Here is an 18657-nt window from a genome sequence, read left to right as displayed (position 1 = left end):
CGTGAGTTCCAACTCCAAAACCAATAGATGTTTATTTCTATGTGCACAATTAAGTTATGGTAAAGAAAAGCAGAAGTTGTCATAATAAACACGAAAGTTGAGAGCCACATGTTTCAGTCACGGCTTATCACTTGATCACTTGACTATAATAGAAAAAAATCTGATAAATAAAGAGATTCTTTCATCACGTTTTTATAATAGCTTGATTGTTTTAAATATTGATTTAAATCGTGATCAATTAATTAAATCAATACCTAATCAATAAATTTGGGTTAAGATTGTTTGGTAATTAGGTTTTCATATTTGACAATCGCATTAGTTTCCCACGCTTTTAAATTAGATTCATATCATGTTTGTGGTAAAAACTGTTTGTTCCAATGTTATTTATTTAACTTCGTTATATGTATTACAAATAAAAACAAGTAACATAAATTATTACGGATGCAATGGGCGGCCTTATCGCTAACAAGCGGTCTCTTCCAGACTCCCTGGTAAGGAAAAGCAATTAAAAAAAGACATACTAGAGTGTAAGAAGTGCAAAACCAAATCAACAAAAATAATATTAAAAAAAAGTCAAAAATCATTTATTCATATAGGTACACTTATGAACGTCAAAAAAGAAATAAACATTAAAGGCTTTTAATTAATTTACTGCCAGTTCTCAAGTCAAGGGCGTAGAACGGAAGAGAAGAACTGGCAATAAACTCTTCGCCACTCTTTTTAATCGCCAAGTTTTTTGTTTTACACAATGTAAGGAGCTGCAACCATTGCAACACCATGTTTCACATGACATCTTAAGTTATAAATAATAATAAAATAAATAAAAAAGAAAGATTTATCTTCTACAAGTGACAATGTAAAATAATACAATTAACAAACGTAAAACTAAAAAAACTAATCTTACGGTTCATATATTACAATTCACAAAAGAATACATTAATTACAAGTCACGATTGAGCATAGGATATGGTTTAGAACTGCTTATGTATAACAAAAGTTTTAGAAAAACGTAATCTTCTGATTTAATTAATATAAAAAACAACAGCATCAAATGTTATATTTTCTTCTGCGACTTCCAAACAGAAACAAATGACCTTCTAAACAGCTTAGCCATAACATGAAACAAGAACAGCCACACTTTGAAATGAACAGAACAAATACTACAACAATTAATGCACGTAATAATGTTGGCTAATATGTAAAAAAAATTTTTGAAACATCATATTCAACCTGTCTTGTCTAACCGCATGACACTAATAAAAGTTCAACTAGCCATACGACAGTGTCCCAGTTTCGCTCTTGGGTAACAGAGCCGTTGTTTTATAACATTATTGTTTGTAACGTAACGGTACATAAGTTTTAACGGTGATTACATTAACTCATGTAATACAGCGCCGAGAAATTATATTAACAATAATTTCTTGGCGTTGTATGAACTCAAGCAGTGTTGGCCTAGTGGCTTCAGCGTGCGACTCTCATACCTGAGGTCGTAGGTTCGATCCCCGTGCACTAATGGACTTTCTTTCTATGTGCGCATTTAACATTTGCTCGAACGGTGAAGGAAAACATCGTGAGGAAACCGACATGTCTTAGACCCAAAAAGTCGACAGCGTGTGTCACTTATACTTATTACTTGCCTATTAGATTTAAAAATGATCATGAAACAGATTCAGAAATCTGAGGCCAAGACCTAAAGAAGTTGTGGCGCCACTGATTAATTTAATTTTTTGCATGAACTGTAAATATATTAATAATAATAGGAAAGGAAGGCGTAATATGCTTAGGGAATTAAGAATATCCATAGCATCATGAGCACACCACACATACCCTTACGTACATACATTTTCATACCATCACACAACACAGCCGAATTAGGTTTTACTTGGTTTGTATGGATTTAATAATTTTTATTGATTTTTTCCTTTCGTAAATATTTGAACCTTTTTGGATATATTATTTATTCCATCTTTGAGTATATGTTAAGTATATACAGGGCGTCCTAAAGTTATGGGGCATAAAGGAAAAATACCTTAATTACCGTAGATAAGGTATTTGACTGAAAGAAAACTTTCAAAGATTTTCTAAAAATTACTTGCCTCGTCTGGGAATCGAACCGACTTAAATGTAAAAAAAAATACCCAAACTTTTATGACGCCAATCGAAAGAATGGCCAATAACTCTTTTTAAGTAACATAGTATTTTAAAAGAAAGGAACAGCGTGAAATTAATCATTTTAATTAAATTAAAAACATGTAATGAAATTGTCGTTGTCAATTAAGTGGGTATTATTTTTGTAAATTAATTAAATAAATGCTCAAAATGCGTTTGCTCTTGTCTTGTGTCTCTCGTGGCGCTGATCCATGAAACGGAAAGACTCCTTCGCATAACAACTAAGTTAACAGTGCTGCTAATAAGTGTCCATTTACAATTAAATTATTATATATCGATTAAAATTAAATATCATTTATTAATTTTTAAAATTACCCCAAGTTCTTAAATCAAGGACGTAGAATACTCGAGTAGAAACACGAGAGCCTTCACCACTCCTCATAATCGCTATGGCATAGACATATGTGAAAACAATTCATAAAATTAAAGGTTTTCTACTGATAATCAACTCTATTGTTCAAAGTAATATTATATCTTACGAATACGTGCGTGTTTACAAAGAACCCATTCAAAAGAATTACGTAAGGAATTCATAATTATGTGTTTTACTGCTTAAGGCGGTGGTCAAAGGTTTGAAAAGGGCACTCAAGAGAGGACCTTGGTTATTATATCTATTGTACCTTAGACCTTTAAATTAATTGGATTATTAAACATTTTAGAACCTGTCGATTTTGATTACTTTAGGACGAGGCCGCGTAGCTAGTAGGAGTTTTATACAAAAAAACTTTGTAAGTAATAACTTGCGTCCCTAATAAGAGAAAATCTTCGAATACTCAATAGCAAAGCTTGAACCTAGTTCTTCCATCGCTACCTTCACATCGTTCCAAACGTCGTGTCTATTGATTTTTAATTTTGAAACTAGTTATATTTATATACTCTAACCAGTAATCGATTAACTATTATGCTAGTGTTAATTGTAATTAGTTTTTAATGAGCTCTTCCATAAAATCAAATAATACGCAGAAATTTAGTCGCTGATAATGGGTGCACAATTTATTATTAGCTAATGTTTAATGTTTAAAGAACTTTATTTCTCATTACAAAAAATGTATTTTTATTTACATGAGAAACATTATACAATATAGGAACGAGATACGCGTCGCCATCAGCTATGACAATTTGAGCCTACTAGACTCATTATAATATGTATCTTTAATGCCTTTTTGAATTGATTAAACACGCTAATATTACGAATTTTAGAGGGTAATTCATTAAATAATTGCACACCCTCATACTTAATAGACTTCTTTAAATAATTTGTGCGCGGCTTCGGCAAGATAAGCAAACTAGCTATATATAAAGTACTAGCAAACTCGGCGAACTCCGTTTCGCCACCAGATGGCTTCGTTTTATGTAACATTTCGTTTGGTGATCCCGCTTTTCTGTTGAAATTTTTCCAGAATTTTCTTTGCTATAAACCTCACGGAGCCCGAGACCTTTCCAACGAATGCAAAACCGTGGAAATCGGTTCGTGCGTTCTGGAGTTATAGCGTCAGGAAGGAAAACCCGACTTATTTTTATATAGAAGACGAGGTTAAGCTTAAAGCCTCAATAGTATTCTTTACAATGATGTGTGTCTTTTACAGGGTGGAGGGGGTGGCGAGTGCGGTGCGGGGTGCGCGGGCGGACGGCGCGGTAACACCGCCGCTCCGGCGCGTGCGTTTGCGTCGCACCCACCGCATCCGCTCCGAGCACTCGATGATATGCCGCCGGTACTTAGGTATAGTATCCTCATCCATGGGTATACTCACTTTTGTCATTATCCAAATCTAATCTAGCACCTAAGTCTGAAATGTTGCTGCTAGGGTGTCGGAGTCGTTAAATGACAATGAAGATGTTTGTTAGTTACCGGTGTTAAAAAATAAAAATTATTTGGAGCTCAAAGTCTAGCACATTCTGACACAGATAAATCCGCAACAGCACACATCTTATGCATACTTTAGATTTGATTAAGGAAAACATACAAATAAATAAACTTAAGTGGGCATGGCAAGGCGAACAGAAAAGTAGAGCACGAAAATGTCAAACTGGTGGTACAACAAACACAAAAGAGGAAGACAATTTATAAGGTGGGTAGACCAGATTAAGGAAACAGCAGGTACATGGCAGATAGTGGACACTGCAGACAGGAATGGCGGGATTTGAAGGAGGCCTTTGCCAAAAAAGGTACACAGATACCTAAAAAGACTGAGAAAGAAATATAAATGTGTTTCAGTGTAAAAGCGTCTGAAATAAAAGGCTGTTATTATTATAATTAAAATGTAATTTAAACATAAATTTACTTATGTAGTTATTTGTGTATTTATTACTAAAGTAATATCCAAACGATGACCTATATTTATTTATGCCACATCGCGTTCCTTATTGATATAAGAGAAAACTATTTCCTAATGTGGGTTTGTTAAACATTTCGATAGCGTGACAAATGTCTGTGACCCGAGTGTCGTGTTGTGAGAGGATGACCTTTGATGAGCATGCAATGTAGACAATTACAAGTCTTATCTTTGCGATACCGCCGATGAATGATTTGTGGATGATTTAAAAAGTAATTAGTACATGATAGTTTAAACTTTTAAATTTAAACGTAATTATTGTCAGGACTCAGGAGTATCTGTATGGCACAGGAGCAGGGTGTGAGTGTTGGCCTAGTGGCTTCAGCGTGCGACCCTCATCCCTGAGGTCGTAGGTTCGACCCCGGCTGTGGATTTTCTTTCTATGTGCGTATTTAACATTCGCTCGAACGGTGAAGGAAAACATCGTGAGGAAACCGACATGTCTTAGACCCAAAAAGTCGACGGCGTGCATCAGGCACTGAAGGCTGTTCACCTACTTGCCTATTACGTTACCAAATGATCATGAAACAGATACAGAAAATCTGAGGTCCAGACCTAAAAAGGTTGTAGCGCCATTGATAATATTCAAATCTGATTTATTGTCATAAAACAACATCATACTACATACACCAAACACACATATATAAATTTACTTTCGTGAGCTATAGGTGACGTGTAAAAAAGTAAATAATTACTGATGACGTAATCATTAAACAGTATCCTGCACCTTCAGCTGTTAAAATTTAGAATCAATAATACTTTTAATAAGATATAGCTAAGTTCAAAATTTTGGGATTTTTCTAAATTAATCATGGCATCGGCAATTTTTCAAGTTAATATTGGTTACTTATGTCTGACAGTCTCTTTGACTCGGCGTTGCGTATTTGGCTTATTAAATTCAATAAAAAGGTTCTATGATTTCCGAAATTGTATGCTTCAATTTGGCTCATCTCTTTAGTAAGAAAACATATACATACAAACAGGTGTTAAGTGAGATTATGCAGTCACGTAGTTAAACAATATAACAAAGGGAAAGCAACATTATCATGAAGAAAGGCGTAAGAGGTCTTCCACATGACTGTACAGGAAGCCATTTTGTTGATTCATTGAAGATTTCTGCCAACCGCAAATAATTTGGGTCAACATACATCTCTCAAACTAACGAATATAACTGATTTTAAATGGCTTTTGGCAGATCAAGGGTGCGCTTGCGACGGTATCACATGCCGTCCTAAGACACTCATGTATATAATATATATATATATATATATATATATATATGTAAGTTATCCTATCTTTTAAGTTAGATCAAACTGCACACGGTGTGCAAATTTGATTGAAATCGGTTAAGTAGTTTAGGAGTCCATATCGGACAAACAACGTGAAAGGTAATTAATATATAGGTATATAGATATAAAAAAAGGTATCCAGTGAGCTTAAATGTACATTTATGAGCCAGACTAGACCCAGCCTAAATTGAAATTTATTTTCATAGTAGTGTAGGCCTGAGTATCCAGAATCTGTATCCATGATTTTCTCTTTACTTGGTAAAATATTATGCACTGGTTGGGCTGTCGAGTCAGTATAGCAAAACATGGAATCCAAAAATCTATCAGAGAATACTATCAACGGTGTGCCTACACTAAGCACTGGATCCTTTATTATTGTAATGTGTAAATGTTGTACTAATGGTAAATGGTTAAATGTGAGGGCGCACGCGACCTTTACGGCAGAACCTACCATTTCCGGATCCTGTGTCAAAGGCAAAATTTATTTCCTCTTTTGACTGACATCGATTTAGGGTGAAAAGTAGTATTTCATTTATAACCAATACAGCGTATATAATATACATAAACAATATTAACGATTTTCATAGATTTAGAAATATCAATTATAAAATTTGTATTCATTTACAATTACTGCATATTTTGTCTGTATTTGAATGTGTTGAGAATAGACAAGACATCCTCAGGTCGCTAGTACATAGTGAAGTGACTTTTGCAATGTCTTGCGTTCAAATGTGCGTAATCCCTTAAAGGATTTCATTAATGTAAATATATTCCATTGTTTGTTTTGACTATTGTGACGCATTGAAAAGGTAAATGACATACAAATGTGCTCACATACCTTAAATACGTGTTGCCCCCTCAAACAGGCTTATGGTGACTCTAGACATGTCTATTGTCTATGTAAGGCATTTCATGTGACCTTTGATGTGGACCTATTATTCTAAACCATTCAGGGTCGATTCGACCAAACTTCAATTTATACACGAGTAACTATACCAAGAATAATCTATTCCATGATTTTAATCTCGAGTAAATCCATAGTCGTTTGTCCACGTAATCGATAGTAAAGGTTTTTCAACAAGAACTTTGTTTTCTAAAACAAAATAAAACAAAGAATTTAGAGGAAAATGAATAAAAATTTTATTGTATTACAAAGAGAAAAGTTTGGCAATTATGAATGAAAAATGATATCTGGCAAATGTCCACCACGACCACGCTGACAGATGTTGATTCTTTCATCAAAATTTTTAATCACTTTTTGGCAAAATGGAGGGTCTATTTCGTTAATGACATCACGGATTTTGAGTTTTAAGGCTGCAATCGATTCGATTGGCTCCGTATAGACTCTGTCTTTAACATAGCCCCACAAAAAATAATCCAGTGGTGTTAAATCACACGATTTGGCTGGCCACTTAACAGCTGAATTTCGCGAAATTATGCGCTCGGGAAATTTGGTTTGCAATAAATTGATCGTTTCATTGGCTGTGTGACATGTGGCACCGTCTTGTTGAAACCACATTTCAGTGATATCCATGTCATCAATAATAGGCCAAAATTTAGTGGTAAACATCTCGCGATACCGTGATCCATTGACTGTTACCGCATTTCCAGCCTCATCTTCGAAAAAAAACGGCCCAATCACGCCTCCAGACCACATAGTGCACCACACAGTAACACGTTGAGTATGCAAAGCCTTCTCAATAATTGCTTTAGGATTTTCAGAAGCCCAAATGCGACAATTTTGCTTGTTGACGTACCCTGACAAATGAAAATGGGCTTCGTCTGAAAAAATGATTTTTTCAGAAAAACCAGCAGGTTGTTCCTGAATGAACTGAGCGAATCTGCGGCGATTTGAATGGTCGATCAGCTTTAATTCCTGCACCAGTTGAATCTTGTAAGGCTTCAAAGCCAAATCCTTTCGCAAAATTCGCCATGTTGTGCTTTTGGATAACCCCAATTGTTGAGAACGTCGTGAAATTGACAAATTTTGATCTTCTTCAACACTGTGGCTCACGGCGGCGATGTTTTCTGTTGAACGACCCGGTCGAACACGTGTTGGTGTTGGCACATTTTGTACCGAGCCTGTCGACTCAAATTTCGCGACCAAATTCTTAACAGCGGTCTCAGAAGGACGATTATGCTGGCCGAAAATATCACGAATTTTACGAAATGTAACTTTAACAGAACCACCATTTTTACAGTGGATTTGAATTATTTTAATGCGATTTTCGAGCGAAATTGAATTCATTGTAATAATTGCCAAAGCACCTGCTACGAATACCGCCAAAAACTAAATGTCAAAACTATCACGTTCTCGGTGTTGCCACAATTGAAAAACAAACTTCTTGTTGAAATACCCTATATAATTGTGCTAGTAATAACAATACGCGAATAGCAAGAGAATGGTGAACGAAAATAAAACTCGGCAAATAAATATTGTTCTACAACGGGACAGTGTAAGAGCATACATCATGTCAACTCGATTTTGCCGTATTATAGTGTGAAAAAGTAGCTTTTAACAGGTGTCAAACGACAACAAAAAGTTTTTATTTCTTGTTTGTTTGAGGCTTTCGTCTAAAAAGGAACTTCTGTTGAGCCCAGTTGAATTTCATTCTGATATTATAGAAAATAAAAAATCTAAAAACAAATAAATAAATAATAAATTGTTTAAACGTTTCATTATACAATGCTAGACTATTAATTTATAGTCCAGTCAGTCAAGACAATTAATTCATTATAATTCCAAAAGTTTTCAAATTTTGATGTAACGTCGGGAGTGGTATTAAAACAAACTATAAAATTTTGCAACCTGCTCTGCGGTCCGGAACATTGTTAAAAATAAGTTTTGGTCGTGAAAAAAATTCCAAAAGTTCTGCAAACTTGGGGAAGTTTTCGATATAATATTTCATATCACGTATAAAATTTGCAACCAACCTACATGTACGGAACATTTTTTGTTATTAAAAATTAATGTTTTTCTTTATTAAACTGAAGGAAAACGTTCCAAAAGTTCTGCAAATTTGACAGATATATCGAAAATAAAATAAATAACAAAAAATGTTCCGTACACTTAGGTTGGTTGCAAATTTTATACGTGATATGAAATATTATATCGAAAACTTCCCCAAGTTTGCAGAACTTTTGGAATTTTTTTCACGACCATACAGCAAAAATTAATTTAATTGCAATTTTAACAATGTTCCGGACTGCGGACAAGGTTGCAAAATGAGATTTATTGTCGTCCCAATTTACCATTCACTTGACCGAAGTTTGAAAACTTTTGGAATTATTATCAAATTTTCGATTTCGAATGTCTATAATGACTGGTCTATTAGTGCGTTGCGTTGACTTGAAATTAAATCACATAATACATATTTGTGAAATGACAGAAATCAGCTGATTGGACTGACTGACGCCATTAAATTATTCTAGGAATAGCTGTTATTCCGTGCGAAACGGCGGTATAGTAGCAATTCCCGAATAAGCCCACTATTCTTAGAATTTGTAGTTGGTAAAACGAAAAATTTATTTACTCTCGATTAACTGACGATTTATTCTAAGATTAAGATTTACTCTTGTTTGGTCGAATCGACCCTACAAGAGTAAATCTAGTGAAGTGGTTTCTTTATCCTAAACTGGGTAGACTTTACCATTTACAAATTAAAAAAAAACAATTAAAAAAAATTAGTCAACATTAGGAATTAGCTTGAATTATGTAAATAGTTTACAGTTTTTCGAGTAATTCTTCTTTACAGTAATATCCGTCGCGATTTTGGTCGAATATGATATGGTCATATGACATCATGCATTATCATATAGCATTTTATAATGATAGCCATAGATTAAAAAATAAAATTAAAACTGAATCAGTCGCATTACAACTCAGATTCCTGAATCTGTTTCATGATCATTTTTCAATCTACTACGCAAGTAGGTGATCAGCCTTCTGTGCCTGACACCCACTGTCGAATTTTTGGGTCTAAGGCAAGCCGGTTTCCTCACGATGTTTCCCTTCACCGTTTGAGCGAATGTTAAATGCGCACATAGACAGAAAGTCCATTGGTGCACAGCCGGGGATCGAACCTATGGCATAGATTCAAACTAATAATACTCTCTGATCATACCGAAGTTCTCGAACTGTGACTGTCGAATTCAGTTTTTAATCAAAACTTAAAGCAAAAGTATAGCCAGCAGCGATTTCAATTTCCACGAAAATTCAATGTTTTGAAATTCATTCTCTATGAATGAAGCGAACTAAATTTTTCCCGAGAATATGAAGCTAGATGAAGCAAAAATACTCTTCTTTTAACGTTTTCGTTTTACTCGGTATTAATAAGAATATTGATCTATATTTTTATTGGTTTGAAATCTTTATTCAACTTCATTGCCTCTTTGAAGCACATGCGTATTGCGTATTTTAAAACGTTAGTATGCTATCCATGCTCCAATATATGAGATTTTTTGTCTTGTAAATACTATACTAACATAGCAACTAAAACCGAATTATTACTAACTGTAACTAAAACTACATGTGGATATAATCTGAAATAAAGAAGTTATTATTACAAATATTAATTAACATTATTATTAATGGTATGTAAAATATGTGCAACACTTGTTGGTTGGCCTCTGGTAAGAGTCCAAGTATTAAGATGTCTAAATTTCAGGTCAAACCCTTTGTACACTGAAGAGGAAGAACAAGAGATAGTGATAATCGTAGACTCACTGGAGACGGAGTCGGTGGAGGTCGCAGATGACACCCGGAACCCTCGACGAGCGCCATCTTACTCATCAGGTAGAAAATGTTAGGATTTTCATCATCTATCTTTTATGTTACTGGAACATTTACGGAGACAGCATTCGTGAGAGGAAAGCATCATAATTGTCCGATGTTTTAAATGCTTTGTTGATCTATTATTTTTGTATAAGATTTATCTTTTGTAGTCTTGTGCATTTATCCAAATTTTTATCTCACAGTGGTTGCCTGGTAGAGATAGCTTGATACTAATAAGACCGCCAGTTGCTTCCTTTTTCTTTAATTATTTTAATTGTACTCTATTTCTGTATTACGTGTAAATAAATAAAAATAAATAAATGTGATCTCTATATGTAAAATGTTATCATATTTCTCCGGAACATATATAATATAATAATATATGTATATAACATAATTCTAATGTAAAATATACTGATAGGCTTCGTCGTGTAATAATAGTCGGTACAATTTGTTATTGTTTGATAAATATTAAAATAAGTTAAAAATCAATTTCGATTTATATTTTGTAATAAAATATTATATAAATATAGCAATAGAGCGAGGAAATGCTGCTAGCATTAGCAGGTACACTGCTACAGGGGCCAAACTTTTAATTTTCTATTTATCAATTTTTGATTATTATTACTATGTTATTGAATATTGGACATAAATAAGTATTTAAAAGTACGTCTGTCTTAAATTATGACCTGACAAAGTTTTTGTTACTTTTGTAACTTTCAATTTCAGGTTATGGCAGCGGTGGAGGCAGCCACGGTCGCGTATCACCAAGTTTACCAAAGAATGAGGAATATGAAGTTGAGCCGAGACTCTCGGACTTAGAAAAGAATGGATCTCAAAGTACCTCCGATTCTGATGGCACCCCACCCTGTACCCTCTCCAGAAGTTTAAAAGAAGATATCCGCTCTTGTTTGGGAGGATGCCGGTCAGTATGAAATATATTTGAGAGTGACCCACTATGACAGGAACGACTCCCCCCCCCCCTTCTTAGAGTATGAAAAAGACTCTAGTTTAGTGATATATATTGACAGTCAAGAGCAAGTTGAAGTTTTCACTTGCTTTATAAAGCAGATTTAGCTAGCGGCGCCCGTGTAAAATGGATTGAAAATTATTAATTTTTAGTTACTTCCTTGTACTATTGAACTTTAGATCTGCTGTGTTATGACCTTGTGCTTTTATCTAATATATGTATAACTATCGAAAATTAATGCTTAAATGACTCGAATATTATAAGTTTCATATTTTTTAAATATTAGATGGGAGAAAGATGTGGGGCAAGTGGTAGAAGCGGCTGTCCGTGGGGCGGGCGGTGTGAGTGCTGCTAGGGCGCGCCTTCACGCTGCCCTTCTAGCCCTACATGACCCGCCCAGGGGCTATAACCGGGGACCATCGTTACCTTATTGCGGGCCTGGCGTACGACCTGGCGATGTCACCATGATGCCTAAATCTACAGGCATGTCTTTACTGGTAAGTCGTTTCATAAATTATGTAGTTTTATTTTATAGGGTAACTAGCTGACTCGGCAAACGTTGTTTTGTCATATTTCTGGGAAACATTTTTTTAGTTCAATAAAAATACTACAAAATAGGGGTTGATCGCAGATGGGTGAAAATGAAGGAAATTTTTTTCCCATAAAATATTTTCAAGCAACAATTACTAAGCACACGCTGATGGCTTGGTTTATGTAACGACAATATCTAATTACCCACAATAAATCGTTCCATTAATCATTTAAATCGATACAACGATTAGCGTTTAACTATAAAATATTGCATCCATAATGGTCTCCCGAGCTCGGAACCTTATTTAGATCTGATATATTGCCAATATTTAATATCCATTAGCGTTGCCAGCTCTTTAAATTTATATTGCAGACGTTTTTGAAGTTATATGTACTTCTTTTGTCGCGTTAGGGAAAAAAATATAAGAGTAAATTTTTACGATGCGCTCGCACACCGTCACACAAAACTGACACCCTAAAGTTTGCTATAAAATAAATGTTGACATTTTAGTTTTTTCTATTGTTAGTGTCTATAAATTTTAATCTACAAACGTAGATTACAATTTTTGAAAAGATTTTTATTTTGTTACGCCAAAGAAGTTACATAACTTCTAACGCGTCTACATAAGTACACACACGTTTTTTTAACATGTAATATACGACCCGTACTTCCACCTATGGTTTTTATTTTAGAAACGCATATTTTTTGGACGTAGTTTCGTATTAATTGAGAATTTATAACATAAGCTACAATTTGATGTTACAGATTTTACACATAGCGTACTTTTGAGGTCTTTTATTTGTAATTTTTAGCTCATAAAAATCTCATAACTCTTAATTTCTTGGCGAATCCTTTAGGGTCTCAATGAGGCATTGGAATTCACTTCCCGTTCCTATTTGCTTAGCTCTTCCTTTAAATCTCTACTGTACAAGCATTACCTGTCCACATCGTATCCCTAACGTTCGTATTAACTGATCTAAAATTATCGTGATTCATGTGTCCTTTTTTTATTATTGTTCCTTTCACTTTTTACAGTGGTTTCCTGGAAGAGATCGCTCGAAAGCGATAAGGCCGCCATTATATTTCTGTATGCTTTCAACAACGTCTTAATACATAAATAAACTAGGCTAGAATGAACTGAAAAATGCTTATAATATAGGAAAAGAATTCTTTCATTACAATATCGAATTAATTATATACTAGAAAGATATGTCAACTCTTTGATAGCTGATATAACCTGCTTATAATTGCAATAGATTTGAAGGTGTGACATCACAGATAAAGCAATATTTGCTACTGGAAAGTAGAATATCATGTCATATCAAAAACTAGAATACTTGCAATGATTAAGCTTTATTAATTAATCATAAACACGTGACCGGCACACGCGGTTTCTTACGGTTACAGTTTCATAACGGATAGTAATTCAATTCACTTGTCACTTGATTTTGATAGAACAAACTCGAACTAGGAGGAAAAAAATATTGCAAAAAATGGTCGTCTGTAAAGTTTGTTTACGGACGATAGTTTAACGTGACAACGTCATAACAAAACATTGATGAAATTATTGCTACTTAAATCTTCGAGTGGTTGAGAGATAGAAGCAGCCCAAGTGCCCAATGAGCGTAACGGAACAAATAGGCGTAACGGGACAATGAGTCATGTTTTTTCGTGCGAGCAGCGGGCGTCATTTATTAGACGTTGTCACGTCAAAAATGATTATAGGAATGTCAAAAGATTTTAAGACAACTTTCGAGTCCTATATCGTTAGTTATTATTGCTTAAGAGATACAGTGGTACCTTGATATAGGTACGAGTGCTCTAATATACGAGTGATTTGAAATACGAGTAGTCGATGTTTTGCTTTGAAATGAGAGCAAGATTTTATATACATACGAGGAATCGCACTCTACACACAGTTCCACCAACCTCAGACTAGACCGCAGACAGAACGTTTGTTTTCCTTTTCAGAGCATTTTCGCTTTTCGTACATTTACAAAACATCACATTTATTTGTATAACCATGGGTCCGAAGAAGATGATTTCTATTGAATTAAAACATGCAATCATTAAAAACACTTAACAAAAACAACTGAGGTGGTGTTTTGGGTGCTGAAAACGGATTAATAGCATTTCAACTAATTTCAATGGGGAAAATTGCTTTGACATAAGAGCAAAGGGACGGAACGAATTAAGCTCTGTACCACTGTATTTATCTAGAACGCCAAATATATAGATTTATTTAAACCTAAAGTTATATCTTTTATGGTTATAATAGACATACAAATTCTCCAGACCGGGCGTGACAGCTAAATGTTTATATTCGAACCTTGATCATTTTTCATAAGAGAAGGTGAAATTTGTTCTATAATACTTCATGTGTTAAAATATTGGGTTACTGCTAGAAGGTATGTGGACTATATTGGCGCTGACGGTGACCGCGAAACTGCCTTGCCGCGGGCCATTGCGACACGATTCACCGCTTGACGGTACTATTACAGACAAAAGTGAGAAAGTATTTTTTGATTGTTTGTGGAGAAAATATATTTATTATATGGGCTGTTTTTGGCGTAGGTAGTAATTTTTGATAGACCCTGTAAATTATCATTAAACACGGCACGTAAGGTGAAAAGATCGTAACGTTCATTCTTTAAATGTTTCTTTAGAACTTTTATTACCAAAAGAACTAAGCCAATTTTTTATCATGCAAAAAGCTTTGCTCGCCCCGCCGTAAATCTTAAATCATAGACAAGAATTACTGTCTGGAACAGGTCATAAACTTGTCTATCTAATTTTTCAAGCTCCATTTAATAAATACACAAGCTTATTAGACACCTACTCTTAGTACCAACTACTACCGCTGGACCGTATTCAATGGAGGGCGATTCGATCGATGGCGTTGCGTAGAGATGTGGGGTCACTCTTCATCTTCCGCCGTATTTACCATGGAGAGTGTTTAGAGGAGTTGTTCGGATTAATACCTGCAGCTGAATTTTATCATCGGACGTCGAGGCGGAATACGAAATACCACCCGTATCACCTTGACGTCCACAACTAACCGTTTCTTTTGGCAGTCTTTGCTGCGTTATGTGTATCCAGCTGCCAACTGAATTATTTCCGAACCAATTCGACTTAGGGTACTTCAAAAAAGAGCGTACCGATTCTTAAAAGGCTGGCTCTTGCGAGCATTCTGGCAATGTGAGTGTTCATGGGCGCGGTATCACTTAACATCAGCCTCCTGCCCGGTTATAAAAGAAAAAAACGTTACGAACGGAATTTCTTTATTTCAAATAAAGCTGCGCAGATACTTGAATTATCAAATAACACTTTCGTATAAGTTTTTCTACACGACTGTACAAACTTTGCAAATTTTTCACTTTACGTATGACATTGTATGTACGATAAATAAATTGGAAGCTTTATATTTTAATGTATAATTGATTATAACACTTAAGTCCTTGACATCGACTATTTTCAACATTTAATCATATTTAACTGTGCATCATTAATTTTGAGATCTTAATTTTTATTTATTACTACCGACATTATTGCCTAAAGTTTATTAATGTATATGTATTTTGTTAATGATATTCTATTTATTTGTATGAGTTCTTATATGAACATATTTCAATAAACTTTTGAGCTATCGGAAAGCTTTTGTCCATTTGTCCAAGCTTTTTTGCAAATTGTACTCCTAAAAGGTTCTCTCTTCAGTTGGTAGCTCATGTCTGATCATCACGGTCAGCAAGGAAACATCTGGAGTGGACTATCTGTTTCCACCGGTTTGTGTCTTCTCTTCTAACAGTCTATTGTTTTGAGGACGATGAGTCTCTTGATCGGTCCATCTGGTGAACGGCCACGTGATATTTTTCCTTCTGTGTCAACCACGATCAGTTTCTCCCAGTTCTTATCGCCTCTGCGCCAGCGCGTAACAATAAGGTGGCAGGGCTGGCAAAATGCCACGGGCATCCGACCCAAGACGGCCCCTGCCCAAGAGATATTATGTTCTATGGATGAATGAATATGACGACTCCAATACGCATTGGGCTAGAATGTTGGACGTGGTTATTAAAATTAAACTGAGTACAATGTGACGATTTTTAATGATAGGGCCCCATCAAAAGAATTTCCACGAAAGAAGATTTGCCACGGGCCCCAGATGGTATAGTTATGCAACTGCTCTGCGCATTTTATTTCGTCTAAAAGAAAGATAGAAAACACTCATTATCTGACTTAAAAATTCTTCAGTATATCACAAATAAATAGTACCTATTTTTTTCAATGCAAACGAATGTTACTGAATTGAACAACGCAACAACACATAAAAGTATCTTAAAAGTGCAGTGATTAACACATTACGTGTTAAGCTTTTAAATTAATGTACATTTCATATTTCAAAACAAATGACTTATAAATTATGTATACATACTAATCGTGCAATATATTGCGAAATATAATAGCGAGTGATTGCATTAAATTCGTAAGGCGATGGTACAAAGACGAGAATGTGTGTGACAAAACGTACGAAGGACGGAGAGCGGATGCGATGTGACCACAACGTCGGAAAGATTGGCCAATTTTAAAACAATGTATATGTTGCCCTATTGTAGAATTTAATCGTTTTTATTTGCCCAACTAGTTTTGGGATAAAATTGAAAAGACAGAATTAGAAATTACCAAATGCTGACTGGAACAGCCTGTTGACGTTTTGAAATTTTCAGCTCTAATAATATAACAATCCCTGATTGGTGCGTCGTGTATTAGTGTTGTATTTTAAGGTTTTTTGTCATTGCATTATTAATAATATCCTTTAAAAGCATATTTTATACTTATTTTCATATATGCTGAGCGTCTTTATAGTTAATAAAGTAAGCTTGTAACAATAAATTATTAAATAGGAAACTTAAGAAACGCAAAGGGCGATCTACTCCAGGCAACCCTAGTAATTAAAAAAACAAAAAAAAAAATATGATGGGTAAGAAGTGCATAAACAAATCTTATAAAATAAAAAGAACATATAAAATTACCAATCTTAATCAAAAATAATACAGAAAAAAATTAATAAAACAAACTAAAAAGCTGATCTCAAGGATTAATGAATTGCGATGCAATACAAAATAATAAGAATTACAAAGCAGGATAGGATATGGTTAAGAAATATATATCCAGAAGAGTTATAAAAGAAGTTAGGAAGCCAATCGTATGGAGTCGGGCAGCCTATTCCACAACTTAATGGCGGAGATCCTAAACGAATTGCCTAAGAAGGATGAGCTGTGGGATAGAGTTTCCAAAAAGCAGCTTATTCTTGTAGAAAACAATACTAATACCAACTTGAATATAAACGTGCGTCCATAATAAACTTATTTAATTTTTTCATATAAATTAAACATTAACAAGGCCGTTGCATTAATAACCACTGGTGTTACACATCGTAACCATTTCAATGATAATATTATTATTTAAATTTCTTTCAATTTTACGTGCTAAGATTTTAAAGACAGTCCCGCGAATAACTAGGCCATTTCAAGTAGGAAAAATGATAGCTAATCTATCATGTGACATTTGACTCCAAACACCAATTATCTTCTATTCTACTTAAGGTTAAGCTGTTACAAATTACAAAAATAAATAAAAAGCTTTAATTACATAAATCCGACTTAGTATACATTCAAAATAGAGAAGGCTTTAATATTTCAAATTCAAAATTATTTATTTATTTAGGTTACACAATGTACACTTATAAAATTCAATAAAGAAATATGTACATATTAAATGTTAAATGCTTTTAATTTTACATTAACTGCCAGTTCTCAAATCAAATGCGTAGAACGGACGAGAAGAACTGGCAATAAACTCTCGGCCACTCTTTTTAATCGCCAAGTTATTTGTTTTTCAAAATGTTTGTAAGGAGCTGCAACCAGTACACCATGTACATCTTAAGTAATTAATAGTTAATTAATAATAAAAAAAACCTAAGATTTTTTCTCTATCAGCAGTAGGCATGGTGAAATAGTAGCACGCACTTACATTCTCGTGGTAACAACACGCAAATACATAGTCGAAATAACTAACATCTCCGCATACACAAATTCAAGTCCGACCATTCACCACAAGTAGCACCCTTTCACGAGTATGACACCCTTTCACCCTTTCACAAATGGCTGATGGCTGGCCATGCCAGCCATCAGCCATTTGTGTTTATAGTCAAAGCTAAAGCAACGTGAAATTCTTACTTCTAGAGAACTCTATCTTTATCTATGATTTCACTTATAAAGGAGCTATCAGAGCTCGATATAAAGTCAGAATTCAATCACACACAAGTTATAATAAATTATTCTGACCATTATAGTTCACAGTTTGTAATCAAATTAATATTGTCATTAATATTAATAGAATGTAGTAGCGGCCCTAATAGAGGACCCTGAAGAGCACCACATCGATTTACATAAATCAATCACGCTTGAAATTGTTTGTACGTCTTTGTTTATGCCTCACTGGATGCAGTCAATCAATCTTGCATGAAGGTAACGCACGAATCGAGTGGCTTGAACACTATAACACCTATTATAATAACGTCTATTCCTGAATTA

General features: G+C 34.5%; 1 protein-coding gene across 3 annotated transcripts in view; it reads left to right on the top strand.

Annotated features, from left to right (window-relative positions):
* LOC125062771 overlaps window positions 1-18657 on the top strand; it is a 51233-nt gene that overhangs the window by 20580 nt on the left and 11996 nt on the right. For 2 of the 3 annotated variants that reach the window (XM_047668929.1, XM_047668920.1), the window contains exons 2-5: window positions 3756-3889; window positions 10459-10595; window positions 11295-11490; window positions 11822-12032. In XM_047668929.1, coding sequence (XP_047524885.1) covers window positions 3873-3889; window positions 10459-10595; window positions 11295-11490; window positions 11822-12032 — 561 coding nt within the window. In that variant the 5' untranslated portion in view covers window positions 3756-3872. The remainder of the gene's footprint in view (window positions 1-3755; window positions 3890-10458; window positions 10596-11294; window positions 11491-11821; window positions 12033-18657) is intronic. The other variant, XM_047668939.1, reaches the window with a different exon arrangement.

Source organism: Pieris napi, chromosome 2 (genome assembly GCF_905475465.1).
Source record: "Pieris napi chromosome 2, ilPieNapi1.2, whole genome shotgun sequence".
NCBI classification, from domain to species: Eukaryota; Metazoa; Arthropoda; class Insecta; order Lepidoptera; family Pieridae; genus Pieris; species Pieris napi.
The sequence above is the reverse complement of the archived record's forward strand: the minus strand, read 5'-3'. Positions and strand labels throughout refer to the sequence as shown.